Source organism: Nothoprocta perdicaria, unplaced genomic scaffold (genome assembly GCF_003342845.1).
Source record: "Nothoprocta perdicaria isolate Ctin4 unplaced genomic scaffold, notPer1 scaffold_43, whole genome shotgun sequence".
NCBI classification, from domain to species: domain Eukaryota; kingdom Metazoa; phylum Chordata; class Aves; order Tinamiformes; family Tinamidae; genus Nothoprocta; species Nothoprocta perdicaria.
Genome location: NW_020455677.1, coordinates 4829722 through 4843389, shown reverse-complemented (window position 1 = coordinate 4843389; position 13668 = coordinate 4829722). Strand labels below are relative to the sequence as shown.

At 41.9% G+C, this 13668-nt stretch overlaps 1 protein-coding gene across 1 annotated transcript; it reads right to left on the bottom strand.

Annotated features, from left to right (window-relative positions):
- Positions 1-1140: 1140 nt before the first annotated feature.
- On the bottom strand, positions 1141-13429 carry SUPT7L (SPT7 like, STAGA complex gamma subunit). The gene is made up of 4 exons (XM_026046270.1): positions 13017-13429; positions 8135-8459; positions 5895-6132; positions 1141-2436 (listed from the first exon to the last, which is right to left on the bottom strand). The coding sequence occupies exons 1-4, from the start codon at positions 13427-13429 to the stop codon at positions 2174-2176; spliced, it is 1239 nt and encodes a 412-aa protein (XP_025902055.1). The 3' UTR covers positions 1141-2173.
- Between the last annotated feature and the right edge of the window lie 239 nt (positions 13430-13668).

Here is a 13668-nt window from a genome sequence, read left to right as displayed (position 1 = left end):
CTCCCCAAAGGCTCAAAGTGTTTTCCTTTTTTAAATATTCACCAAAACAAGAACAGACTTCTAAGAGCTAAAATTTACTATTCTCTTTATTAAAAAACTCACATAAAAAAAATGGAGGCTCCAACATTGATCCTGATATCAAACCCTATTGATAGGCCCCCACAACCACTGATTCTCCACAGGAATGCATAGCTTTTGCTCTGGGGCCAGTGTTGCTGTCAGGAGATGCCACATTAACTGTTTTTCCTACCGACAGGCCCTCAGGAGGATCCATTTCCWATGCACTGTGTGGGCACCACATTCACATCTCGGGATGCTTCTAGGTCAGGGCATTTCCACACCAGCTGGCCTGGTCCCAGAGCACCAAGTGCTCTGTGCTGTGACTGGCAACTGCCGAGATCGATGCCTGCCRACAGCCATCGATACCTCTCGCTCTGGGCAAGCAGCTCTGGCTTTCACTCCTGGGCCAAATCCCTTCTTGGTCGCCATCAAGGGTGTTTGACGTCCATCGCTCTCAATATGGCGCAGTAGCTGTGCCCATCCAATTCCAGGCCTATCCAGAGGTTTTGATAGTGATATACATCAATATATACCCAGGCTTTGGAGCAGGCCTCCATGGCTTCCACTCTTGGGATGATCAATAGGGTAGAATTTCAGTATCAGTTCATAGGACTCAAAATAAAATATTTCCTTATACACCAATTCGTCTGTTCTAAGTGTGCTTCGAATGGCTAGAATTTATGCCTCAATAGGAACCTTAAAAATTAAGTGCACTTTTATCTCCGGTATCCATTAAAACCTGTGGTCACTCAATCTTATTAAACATACAGCAATTTTATTTTTGCCTTATATTTGTATAAATTTGAAGTATACACAGTCTGGAAGAAAAGAACTAGGACTAGGTATGCTGTACCAAAAAAAAAAAAAAAAAACACAGTAACAACAACAACGAAAAGTATCATGCCTGGAGCTTGTTCTTTCAAAAGATAAACCTGCAATTTTAAGGACAAATGGGAGGCATAGTAATTCTTCCTCAAACATCCCAAAGGGTTTAAGGTATAGAGCTTTTTTAAGTAGCTGTTCATTCTTGATTCATGCTCATTCTATTTTTTTTTTTTTTTTTTTTTTTTTTTGAGAGAGAGATACTCACTGAATGTAGTTAAAGAGTCAGTTGATCAGCTGAAGATTGTGCAGAACAGAAAAAATAGTCATCAGTCAGATGGGCCATAAAACAGGCAGTATAATAGATTCTGTTTCAAATAAGTTGTCAAGATAGAGATTTTGAATAGGCAAACTCAGCTAGCCTGAAGCTGCTGCACTCAGTCCCATGGAACGAAGAAAAAGTTTTCATTGTGAGCATCAGCTCTAAGCAATAATAAAAACTGTTTCTTTCTCTCTGGAAAATCCTTCCTTGAAAAGTCTTGAACAGCTGGCCATCAACTTCTCTGACCATAAAACTAACAACGAAACTAGGGACTAAGGTCTACTGCACTTGTTATTATAAAGGAGGAATTGCTTGAGAACGTGAAGGGCTGTGTTGACTTTTGTGCTCCCTCTTAYGAGAACGACACTGACCTACTAAGTCCCCTACGAGAACTTCAAGGACAGAGCACAGGATGTACAAGGAGAGGCCGGGGAAGCTTTGCTGAGAAGCAAAGGCTAAAGGGAGATCTTGCTGTTTACAAGAACCTAACAGACAGGTTAGAGAGGACAGAATAGGACTCCCTTCAAGGTGAACAGTGATAGAACAAGAGGCAATAGACACAAACAAATGGACAACATGAGAAATTCAGATCAGATCTCAAAAGTGTTTTTGTTGTTGTTGTTGATGATGTTTTAATTATGAGGGGTGATCAAATATTGGAAAATGTTGCCCAAAGAGGTTTGCAATCTCCATTCTTGCAGATATTCAAAACTCAACAGGGCAAGACCTGAGCAAGAGTTTTTTCTAATAGGTCCTGCTTCAAGAACAGCATTGGACTGGAGACCACAGGAGGTCCCTTTTAGACCATATTATTCACTACACATCAAACTTCATTAAAATATCATGCAAGATCCCCCGAACACCAGGGCCAGCCCAGTTTATATATGTGAGCCGTCACATCACTCTCTTTGCTCATTTCAAGTCTGCATTACACAGCAAGAAGATTAAATATGAAGCCCCTCTTCATTTTCACATCTTCTTCATCTTTTTCTTGCAGCGCTGGTTGAAGACAGGCGAGGATCCCATCAGACTGTCAGCAGAATGAGAACCATAGCTGCTCTCAGAGCCATTGGGGCTCTGTGGCATCCCAGCTTCACTCATGCCCGACATGGGCTCCTCAAAGACATCACTGCCTAGGACCCCGTGCCCGGCTACATTGCCCTCCTCATTTTCCTGGGGCTCCATTTTCACTTGAGCCAAGGTCCACAGAGGGGAAGCGTTCACCTCAGCCCCTGGAGAAAGGAAAAGCACAGAGTAGTCACAGAGTAAAAGCATAAATTACAAAGGTCAAGTGGGAGCAAAGGCCAGCAGCCTCAGTGTGAAGAACAAAAATAAAGCTACAAGTGAAATCATAAAGTCATCTTTAAACACATGAACACTCTATCTAATGGAAAAAAAAAATACAAACAAACAAAAAACAACCAGTGTGAAACAATAAATACGATGTCTGTTGGTGGGCTTTGGGTTATCGATTCTCTCAAAAAAATATTGTACTATTCTTTCAGAGCAATATAATATGGCAATATCCTTTATGGACGTGGTTCACTCCATGAGAAGCAGCCTAAAGGCCCTCCATCTTTCTCYGGGAAGGAATGTCTCAGCAGCAGTGCACAGCCTACATGCACAGTCAGCTTTTCAGGGAAGCTGGAGGGAGCACAGAACTCAAATATAACTTTAGAGAACACAGGGACATAAGAGCTGYTCAGTCAGTCAGACTGCCTGCCTCCTTGTACTTGACACCTGCAGGTCTCATCCCATCCATCTGTAGAACAGAAAGAAACTCTCTTGGCTCAATGTTACAGAGAGCAGACACCCTGCCAGAACACAGGCCATTCTCAGAGGTCAGTTTGCCACAGTAATGGATTGCACATTGATTTAATGGAACTAGCCCTGCCAGTTAAGGAGAATCAGGGAGGGACAGAGAGAACAAAACAAAAACACATTGAGATGGTGAATCCTGGATGATGTTTAGAAAGAAGGGAGTTTAAGATCCATGGAATCACATGGATTTTTTTTTTAAATGACTAATTAGAACAATTATATTAAAACACACGAATTATCAAGCCTTTCATCTAGATTAATTGCATCATCTTCCTTTGATTGCTATCATCCTCCCATCTGCTTTTCCCCGCTCTACCACTGAACTCATTTGATGCATTTAACCCTATCAAAAACACTGCAAGATAGCTTAGACAGGATAAAATTACAATCTTTTAAGTTTGTGAGCTATCTTGGATTGTAAGACTCTGAATGGACTTAGGGCTTTTTAATAGTACCATGACATTAAAAAGTTATAATAACTTGAAATCTTAAGACCACATACACTTTTAAGAAGTCTGTGAAGGCTGGATTAATGATCAACCAAATCTTTACTCACTGTGTCATTTATATGCTCTCTTTTCCCACTGATTCTAGCCAGGACTAACAGACCTGAGGCAAGATATCCACAGAATGCCCAAGTTGATTGAAAACAACAAATACCAAATCCAACTGCTTCTCAGAAAATGAAATGGTTCAAAATACAGGCTTCAAACTTAATTCCTCTGTCACTTGTTCAAATCTAGCTGAGATCAGCAGCTGTAAGTTTTTATCACACAGCTGGCTAGACAGGCAAATGAAAGGAACCTTCCCATTGTAATTAACTCCACAATGGAAGGTTTGTCAGTCCACACCTGTGTTACAATTTGTGATACTGTTTTTTTCTAGTTTCAGATTAGTGTGCAGCTGGAGCAGACAAAAGAATTTTTTTTACAAGAATACAMAAGTGTACTTCTTGAAAACAGAAAATATTCTATCCCCAAAAGGAGTAATTATAGATTGCATTATACCTGCTTATTTATAATTTTAAAGAGAGATAAAAAAGCTACTATTACAACTGAAACTAATTGGACATCTTGCTGAGAGGGGTATAAACAGACTAGAAATTAAGAAAGCTTGAAATCTCCACTCACTTTTGAATCTGATCCCTCAAGTGTAGCTGTAATTTCACATGGAAAAATAAACATAAACTAGGAGAACAGCTATGGTTTTCCAAACCTTTTGTCTCAAGGGGCTTGGCTGCAGTTTGAAAGCACAGCCAAGCCTCATGTGCTGAACTAAACCTACTGTGGTTCCTTACTACTAGCAATTATACAGAAAACAATCTTCTAGCGTGTGTTTGTACCCTGAACATTCCCTTATGAAGGAGGCAGGAATCTTTACCAGAACAGCTTAGCCCAAACCAAGGCTTAGGAGACCGTTGTGCAGGAAACATAGCCCACAGTTCAGGATTTAGACAGCGAGCAAGAATGAAAGTGCTTGCTAATGTCCAGCAACCTTAATGAAAAGCCCCCTTAAATTAATTATAAGTGAATGTATTCCTCTCAAGGACAAGGGAGATGTCATTAGCATGCTATCAGTTCCACCAAGGTACAGCCCTAGTCAACACAATAATCAAAGGTGCTCACTAAATTTACTGTTTCTTTCTTTCATCAATTGCTCTTCATCACTCGGGCTTATTTCGTTCAGCTCTACCATCTGTCACTGAGAGTGTCACCAATAAGTAACACTGCTTAAGCAGGGACACAGGACATTTCATCTTCAAAGCACTTTAACTTCAAAGTACATTACAAATGAGTTAATCTTCACATTATGCTACTAGGTAGAGAACCAGATCCGCAATTTTCCCTCCATTTCCCCATGTGCAATTAAATTAAGCAGCTAGTCCACAGCTGGTGATAAGCAGAAACATCAGCAAAACATGGAAAGTTGTAATGTCAGCTTTGCCCTCAGACAGTGATGCACTGCTGCCCTCTCCATAGACCTCACGCTTGTATTTTTGAGGTAGCAGTGTCCCAATTGTAGCAGCTTTTCCTCACTCCACATGTTATTACACTCCTTCCTGCCTGCCCAGCTTTAGTCCAGGACCTCTTACAGTGATGAGATTTCCCAAGGCCCTTGTGAAGCAAATAGGGATTTTCAGGGAGGAACAAAACACTTGTATTCTTAATTTAAAAACATCAATCGATATCATAGAGGCAAGAGCCATTTAATATACAGCTAGCATGCTAACCCTCTGGGTCTCAAGCCAATGTCAAGCTTTACAGATGAATCACCTGCAAACCTAGAAGGGCCAGAGGAGTCTACTATTCCCCCTCCCCAAAAATATGAGCACTTCACATTTCAGAGGTACCGCAGAAAAAAAAACGTATGAGCTTCCAGAAAAACTCTCAGATAGACTTGTGTTTATTAAAACTCATCAGAAAATGCTATTTTACTATTTTAAGACAACTGATAGAGGTCTACTCTCCCCTCAACACACACAAAAAAAACCCTACATCACCCCCTCAACATCTACAAAAAAGTGCAGTTTTGAAAACAGTAATAATTGCTGTAAAGAAACAGTCTACCTCACAGCAATACCAAACCCTGGAACTTTCACTTTCCTGTAAGCAACATGTGAAACACCGTTTTTCATAGTCTCTGTGTAGGTTAAATATTTAACAAATTCCAACAACTGATACCTTTGATTCTTTATTGTGTGTTTAGAATTTAAGCAAGGGAGTTTCCCCCATTACCTCCTAATATTTTTATTGTAAAGTAAAACATTCTTCTCCCTCACCTTCCTAACATTTACATTTGCTATTAAAAAATGAAACAAGACCACACAGACAACTGAGAGTGTGATTCCAATAGTGGTGGGAATACCTACCCGAAGCCTGCGGGGAAGCTTCTACTTCCAAGTTGGCAGAGAAGCGTTCACTCTGAGCTCCAAGAACTCCCACTGGCAAAGACTGATCACCAGAAGCCAGATCTCCTTCCAGCTCCTCACTTATGGGGAAAGTGATATCACTAACAGGTTCCTCCTTAATCTTCACAGGCTTTGTGTCTTCTGCTGCCTTTTCAGGATTGACAAGCTTTTCATACTCCTCTGAGAGCTGCTTGCTAACCTGTAAAAGATCATTAAGGGGCATTGAGGGGAGAAAAAGAGGACAAAGACTTCAGGGTGACTTCAGAGACTCYGATAGAAGCTACATTGCCCTGTGTTCACTCTCTTCCCAAAACATTACTAACATCTCACCTAAGCAAATAAGTAAGCAGGTTTCAGCTACAGAGTAAAAATTTCCCCCACCTTAAAGAACACTTTCTATGCTGTATCAAGGGATTTTAAAAAGAGAGGTAATTCATCAACATGAATTTATCGCTTGATAAATCTCAGAAACTCTATTTCCATGGATGATGAGATCCAGAAAATTAACTACAGAAAGAACAAGCAGCTAAGTGCCTCAGCTTTGCCTTTAGTTCTAACTATAAGACTGTCCCACCTTCGTGAGTACCAGATTTACTCCAGCATTAAACATCAAGAAGCTCTCACATTCATCAGCTTCTGGTGGTCCCAACTGGCAAAGCCTGGTTGCCCTCTGCCAGGTCCAGAAAAAGAGCATAGTAGAAGTTTTATCCAATCAGACAAATGAAACAAATACAGCAATGCAATTTGGAAAGAGCTCTTTACTTCTAGAAACTCATGAACACTAAGCAATTAAAAAAGTAAACATTTCAGACTTAGCCTTGTTTCTAAGAGGTGCTTGTTCATACCACTGAATTGCAACATTCAGGGAACAGCTGTCAGGAAAAGCCTGAGACTTTTACCAGAAGAAAGAATGAAAAAGAATAGCAAGGATTATTTCCTCCTCCTAGAGATCTTTCCAAATTCAAAGACTAYGTGCACCTTAGTCATGCAGAACAGTTCAGCCATGACCAGCTCCAGGATGAGACTGAACTGCATGAGCAGAACAATGCAGTAGACCCAAATTCTAGCAGCAGAGAACATCCAGGTGTCAGGATGGGACTGCTAACTACRTTCAGTGTTTTATAGTCTTCCAATTTTTTTTTTAAAAAGGACTAACACATCTTTTAACTAATTATTTTTAAGCTAATATAAAGAGCCCCTTTGAAAAAAAATGCTTCTGTGAAGACAGATCTTGATTATGTCATTTTTATGCACCAACCTCAGAATCCTCAGAGCTGTGAGGACGCTGTACAAATCTGCGAGGATGCTGTACAAATCTGCATGTATCTCCACTTTAGTCTGCCTTTGTAAGCTACAATTTGCCAAGCCCAGCAAGAAAAGAGTGCAAGTTAACTCCTACATGAGGATGCAGCTTGCACTCACGTACCATGAGCAGGAGAAAGGTGTAACCTCTGGGAAGATTAGACATGGCTGATTATTTCTTTGGTTGTGGACTAGCTACTTGATTCCAGCCTTGATTTTTGATGAGTAGGAACAGAATTCTCACATTACATTCCTGTATTTCTGTGAGTCCATAAAGGGCAGAAAGTCTCTTATCATTTAAATAAAATGCACATTTCACAGAATACTCGGCCCAAAAAACTATTTATTTATTCTTACAACAAATGTTTATATGGCACCTCTCATTCTAAGGAGAATTAACAATTCCTTTCCTTTATCAAATGAATGCAGTTCCCTCTGGAGTGGAAGGCAGTAACTCTGTTCAACAGCTTAGAGCAGTAAAATACTACCCTATACTCTCTACCAGACTGAACTTCCTATACAGCTTAAGCTACTCCCTTGCACAAGCCAACCAAGCCACTCCACAGAAAATTTCTGTTTTTCTGCTTATTAGATTTCTGAAATGTGAAGCAGGCAAGGGCCACATCAAAGCAAAAATTCAGCTGATCAGACAGTACTCATTTTGCTTCTACTTCATATTCTTGTTTGGGCCATTGAGATGGGGACACAAGTAAGGGGCTCTCTCTTCTAGTCAATATTGAAAAAAAATCCTGTTTTCCCCTTGCCTTGATGTCTCTCCTTCACCAATAGGTTTTCTAACAGCATTTTACCACAGTAAGAGACAAGACTTGATAGATGAATAAACAATTGTACTGAGGTTACTTTTCTTAGCACTTCAAGCAAGCTACTGTTCCCTTCACCTGAAGCATGTAGCTGTGATAATCCTTAATACGGTGTTGCCAGAATTTCTGCAGCGAGAGCACACTGCCAATGCCCACTTCATGGAAGACCTGCTCCATGACGTCAGGGAAAGGGGTATAGCCAAGTCGAGCTTCTCGATCCACTGCGAAGCGCAGCAGCTTGGTGAACTTCAAGCAGTACTCGTGGGCAATGTCTGTAAGGGTCTCCAGGACACTCTCGTTGGCACACTCAAAGCCGGTGTGAGCAAGGATGGTGGCCATTGACTGGTAGAGAAGCTGCCGGCAGGAGGACCAACTCAGTTCAGTCACAGGCTCCCCTTTTCCTCTGAAAGAGAGGRCAGAAAATAGCTTCCTTCCAAGCACCGACAGAAAGTTCTAACCAGTTCAAACAACACTCTCATTACTAAGATGAGCTACAAGGAAAAAATATATYTATATATTTGAGTTCTCCACAGCTTCTCCACTATCTAGGAACAATATCTAGAAGAACTTTGTCTGCGTTCCCTTCTTCCCCTTCCTCAAAATCAGCACTGGCATGGTTCCTTTAACCTTCTAATGCTGTAAACGTCCTTGGGTTATTAATATATGTGGGATGCAAATCTTAACCCTTAAGGAATTCCCTTCCCACCCAAGAGCTTTTCTTCTGAAGCTGTGAATTAAATGTGACCTTGATAAAAAAAAAAAAAAGGCATAAACGCAAAACATTTCTTATCTCAGTTAATTACATTTTTCTTCCTTATTATCTCTCATGTCACAAGCCTAAGAGTCAGGTACAGAGGCCTCTGGGATAGAGAAGATCTGACTTTTAATACAAAAAAGACACATAAGAAAAAAAAAACAACCAATAGAATAAATACCCTTATACATTCACCTCAGAGCTACGTTGTGGCCAAAAAGACCATGTCACTACCCTCATCTCTAATAATCACTTGGTGAGATAGGAAACTAATTTTCCCAGTAGGCAGTGTAAGCAGTGAACACAAACCCTTGCTAGAAAGCCTGGAGAAGCCCTGCCTTACAGCAGCATTCCTTTACCTTGCATTTGGGACTGTGTGTGTTTTTAAGTGGTAGGAAGTGGCAATCCAGGATAGCAGAGGCAGAGAACAACTAACATGAGCATTTCAAACTTCATCCATTCACAATCAGGCAACTGAATTTTTCAGTAAGATGAGATAGCAGATAGAAATTCCACACAGGAAGAAGAGAAGAKAAGACAAGGCCTTTGAAAGGCAAAYGTACTTAAACCAGATTTCTAAATTCACAACTGTATGTATATAATTTATTTAGCCATGTAAGTAAAACTATCTTCAAATGGTAACTCTTTTCTGATTTAACATGAATAATGGATATAGAGTGCTGTCTATGTCCTTTGGTAACATCCTATGTTACCAAAACTACCAAACTGATAATCATCAATAAAGAAACAAGTAAACAGCTATTATTAACTCTATACTATTCACACAAAACACTATGGCCAAATCTAAACAAGGCACAGAATTGAGCAAATCTATGCACAATACTCCCCTACTTCCTCTGACATGGAATGCAGCAACCACTTAGCAATGCCTATCATTGCTCAGAAGCAGTAGAAAACACCAGGTCTGTTTTAAATTCCCGGTGGAAAAGAAACTAATTGCCAAGATTAAAATGCAGCCAAGTCACTATGCTGAAAGAGATACAATCAATTTGAAATCTAACCAATTAAAGACAGAGAAAAGAAATTCCAGTCACTGCGCTCAAATTCAAATTTCCACCTTGCTGTAGCAAGATCAATCAATTTTAGTTTGGTTTGGTTTTCTTCCCTTGACTTCCTGTTTCCCATAATAAACAACAGGAGAAGGCAAGTTTATCCTGATTAGATGGAGAAATTTGGAATACTGCTATAAATGTTAATACAAATCAACAGATGAGAAAACATTCTTCTCTTCCTCATCTTCTTTAACTTTCAGGTACCACCTAACAAGAGTGCAAACACACAGGAAGAGACATAGACAACACATCGTAATTTAAGATAAGATGTCTAATTTCAAACCTTCCCAAGAAGGACCAAGAAAATGCTTCTTCTTCCTGACCATCACGGTAAGAGATCCTTGGTCTCAGATGTCAACAAAATGCCCAGTACCTCCAAAAGCACCTTTATGAAGACTGTCATTACACGAGAGGCCACTTTCTGCAATACTTACTGCTTTCCTGAGAGGCCCCCATTTAAACCTTGGCCTTTTTAAACACACTATCAATGTCACATAGTCACAAGTAAATAAAAGACAAATTTCATCCCCAAGATTCAGTTACCAGAGATTAACAAGGCTGACTATTAGGCCTGCAGATCACAGAATCACGGAATCATTTGGATTGGAAAAGATCTTTAGGGTCATCAAGCCCAACCGTAAACCATTCAACACCATACCTGCTAAATCTTGTCCCTAAGYGCCTCATCTACACRTCTCTACAGAAGGTAGAGTATAAACCTTACCATAAATGCTCTGAAACATTGGTCAACTTGTCACTCAACAGTTTGGGGGTTTTTTTGAGGAGATCTAGATTTTTATGGGTCACCAACACKAGATGATGCTACAAGATTAAAACCACTTTGCCCCCAACATTTGCTTTCCTACCTCAGTACAGACATTTCCTATCCACAAGCCATGAGCTGTCTTCCCATTGGGAGTTCCCAATTTCATTCACAGATAAGCTTTCCGTGCAAAGCATACATCTAATGTGCTCAGGAACACAAATGAAGAGAAGAGCAGAAAAACCTGTTAAAAACACAACCACATACAGACAAGAAAAAGCATCTGGGGAGACACATAAGGAGTAGATAGGATCTTTGGAAGGCAGATCTATGTGATCGAGGGAAAGCAGATTCCATGCTAGTGGGAGAAAGCTGAACAGAGAGGAAGGAAAAGCTGGCATCCATTTTACAGTAAGAGTCTCTTGTTCAAAAAGTAGTTTTAAGTCTATGGTTCCTTAGTGATTCTTCATCAGATATGCATATCATCAAGCATATAGAGCAKATCATCAAGCAGATATGCTTTAAATTTACCTTCTGTTTCTACAACAACCAAAATCAAATTATAATCCTTTATCCTGTATCTGGAGGACAGTAACATCAACAGCTAAGAATCATCAAGAGGAGATGGTAATTAACCCAGGAATACTACAGGAATTCAAGGATGAAACAGCTGAATAGCTGCTGTGTATTTCTGCCTTGGCCCATGATGACCAGAAGTTTGAAAACGTGAAAATATTTAAAGGATTCCAGAAGAGATGCGAGGACTGCAGGCTGGGAAGCCAAATATGTTCTGCTGCATCACGGAAATTCATAGAAATGCTAAGAACAGAATTAGAGGACACATGGGTAAAATGAAATAACACCCAGGAGAACTCAAGACAGCTTATGTAAATGGCAGTCCTGCTTCATAAGCCTGCTAGAGTCCCCCCAAAGGCATCAGGAAGCATCAACATGCAAGTAYGTAGAGATCTCCACTATGGAGCTGAGGGCTTTGCACAAGGAGGTGTGCCAGGACTGAGGCTTTTCCAACATAATTATAAAGAGCCTGGAAAAATKCAAGAGGGGAACAGAGATCTGATCAAATTTGCTGATGGCACAGACAGGTTACATGAAAAGAGTAACAGAATGAATTCAGGGGATAACAGTGAAATAGATGACAAGGATGTGAGGTCAAAGAATCAAAATGAAAAACAAGGGAACAGAGGAGGGCATGACAGTGTACTATATTAAAGACAGTTGTGGTCTGATTCRCAATAACTGCTCTTGTATTCCTTTCTTTTTATGTGTAAATATACTGACAAACAGTTTCTGAGACACAAGCTACTGCCAAAGAAAACAGAATTAAAATATCCATTTAGTCTATAACTGTAAATCTAGCAGTAGCACACAAGAAAGAGCCATAAAATTAAGCAGCACTATGTGTTATCAAGGAGAAGAATGGCCTTCCTTGAATCATTTTACATACTGAGAACAAGCTCTAGCAAACCTTTAAAATTCATTTCTGTTACTTTAACTGCAGCTGTTACTCATGTAAGCGTCTTAAAGCAGTAAGAAAAGACATACAACAGCAATCTAAACCTTTTTCTTCTGGAAAAGCATAAATATGCTTAGCTGAGAAAGCACACATTAAATCCAAGTCTACACTGCAGCCCATTACAAAGCTACCCCCTATCAGCCACAGAACATTTCACTCTGAAATTGTCCATCAAGCTTTTGCAATCTAGTCCTTACACTCCCCCATGTGGTTGATTGTTAAATAGCATTTTTTTTTTTGACTGACCCCCGATACTGACAGCACAAAGGCAAGGCAAAACCTGGCCATAGACAATTAAAGTTCGAGCTGAAGCCAGTGAACAGGGAGGACGGAGCAGAGCGTGGCATGCAGCACAGCACTGGCTCAGTTCAACAAACCATAGTGCCAAGAACAGGAATCACAGGACTCAAAATTTGTTCTAACAGAACTAGGTTTCTCTTCACACCTTTAGCTCAACTTACTTTATTTCACATTTGTTTCCCAGGTGGAATCTATAGCTCACAGAATCACAAAATGATTGAGTTTGGAAGGGACCTCTACAGATCATTTAGTCCAACCCCTCTGCTCAAACAGGGGCACCCAGAGCACAGGGCGGCATTCAGGTGGGTTTGGAAGCTCTGCAGAGAAGGAGACTCCACAGCCTCCCTGGGCAGCCTGTTTCAGCGCTCTGTCACCCTCACAGAAAAGAAGTGCTTCCTCTCCTTTTCTAAGCCTATTTTAGTCTTTACATACAACTTAGCCTCTTCAGTTTAAAGGAATCTGTGCAACTCCATATATGTTTAAAAACACTCATCTCTCCTGCAGCCGAAAGCAAATCCAGAGGAGTACCAGCACACCTGTAGAAATCGCTCTCCGGGTCACTGTGCCTCAGCTGAAAGGGCATTTTGGGGTTCTTGCTATCCAGAGGAAGCAGGTCGTCGGGCAGCGGCGGAGAGGCAGGACAAGGCGGCAGGGGCTCGTTCTCCTCCGTCTTGATGCCCTCCACTTGCTGCTGGTTCTGGGCCTGGGCGGCGGCGATGAGGCTGCGCAGGCGGCGGTTGTGCTGGATGAGCTGGATGGTGTGGATGGTGAGGCTGCAGGGCTCCGACGGGATGTCCAGCATGGTGGTGGCCCGCGGCTTGTTGGCCGAGGGCTGGTGCAGCGGCGGGTCCTGCACCTCCACGGTGCGGAACTCGCGCTGGAGCAGGTCGAAGGAGCTGCGGTTGGCCTGGCCGGCGGGCACGGGGATCTCGCCCCAGTAGCGCAGCATCGTCCTGCGGGCAGCAGCCCCCCAGGCCGCCGCCAACGGCCGCCGCCAACGGCCGCCAACGGTCGTCGAGCCGGAAGCTAGCCCCGGTCCGTCGGTAGAAGGGGCTCCCCCGGAAGCAGCTCCTCAGTGCAGGCGGGACAGCGGGGCGCTCTCGCCGCCGCCGCCCCTGCCGCGTCTCTCCCGGCCCGGCGCGGCCCGGGCGGCTCCGGCGGGGCGGCCCCGGTGCCCCGCGCCGCGGC

Excerpts from the sequence above, each read along its gene's own strand:
- SUPT7L (XM_026046270.1), bottom strand. The coding sequence starts at position 13,429 with ATGCTGCGCTACTGGGGCGAGATCCCCGTGCCCGCCGGCCAGGCCAAC. Across the intron at positions 6,133-8,134 it reads ATCACAGCTACATGCTTCAG|GTTAGCAAGCAGCTCTCAGA; the intron begins GTGAAGGGAACA and ends GATCTTTTACAG. Across the intron at positions 2,437-5,894 it reads AGCTTCCCCGCAGGCTTCGG|GGGCTGAGGTGAACGCTTCC; the intron begins GTAGGTATTCCC and ends TCCTTTCTCCAG.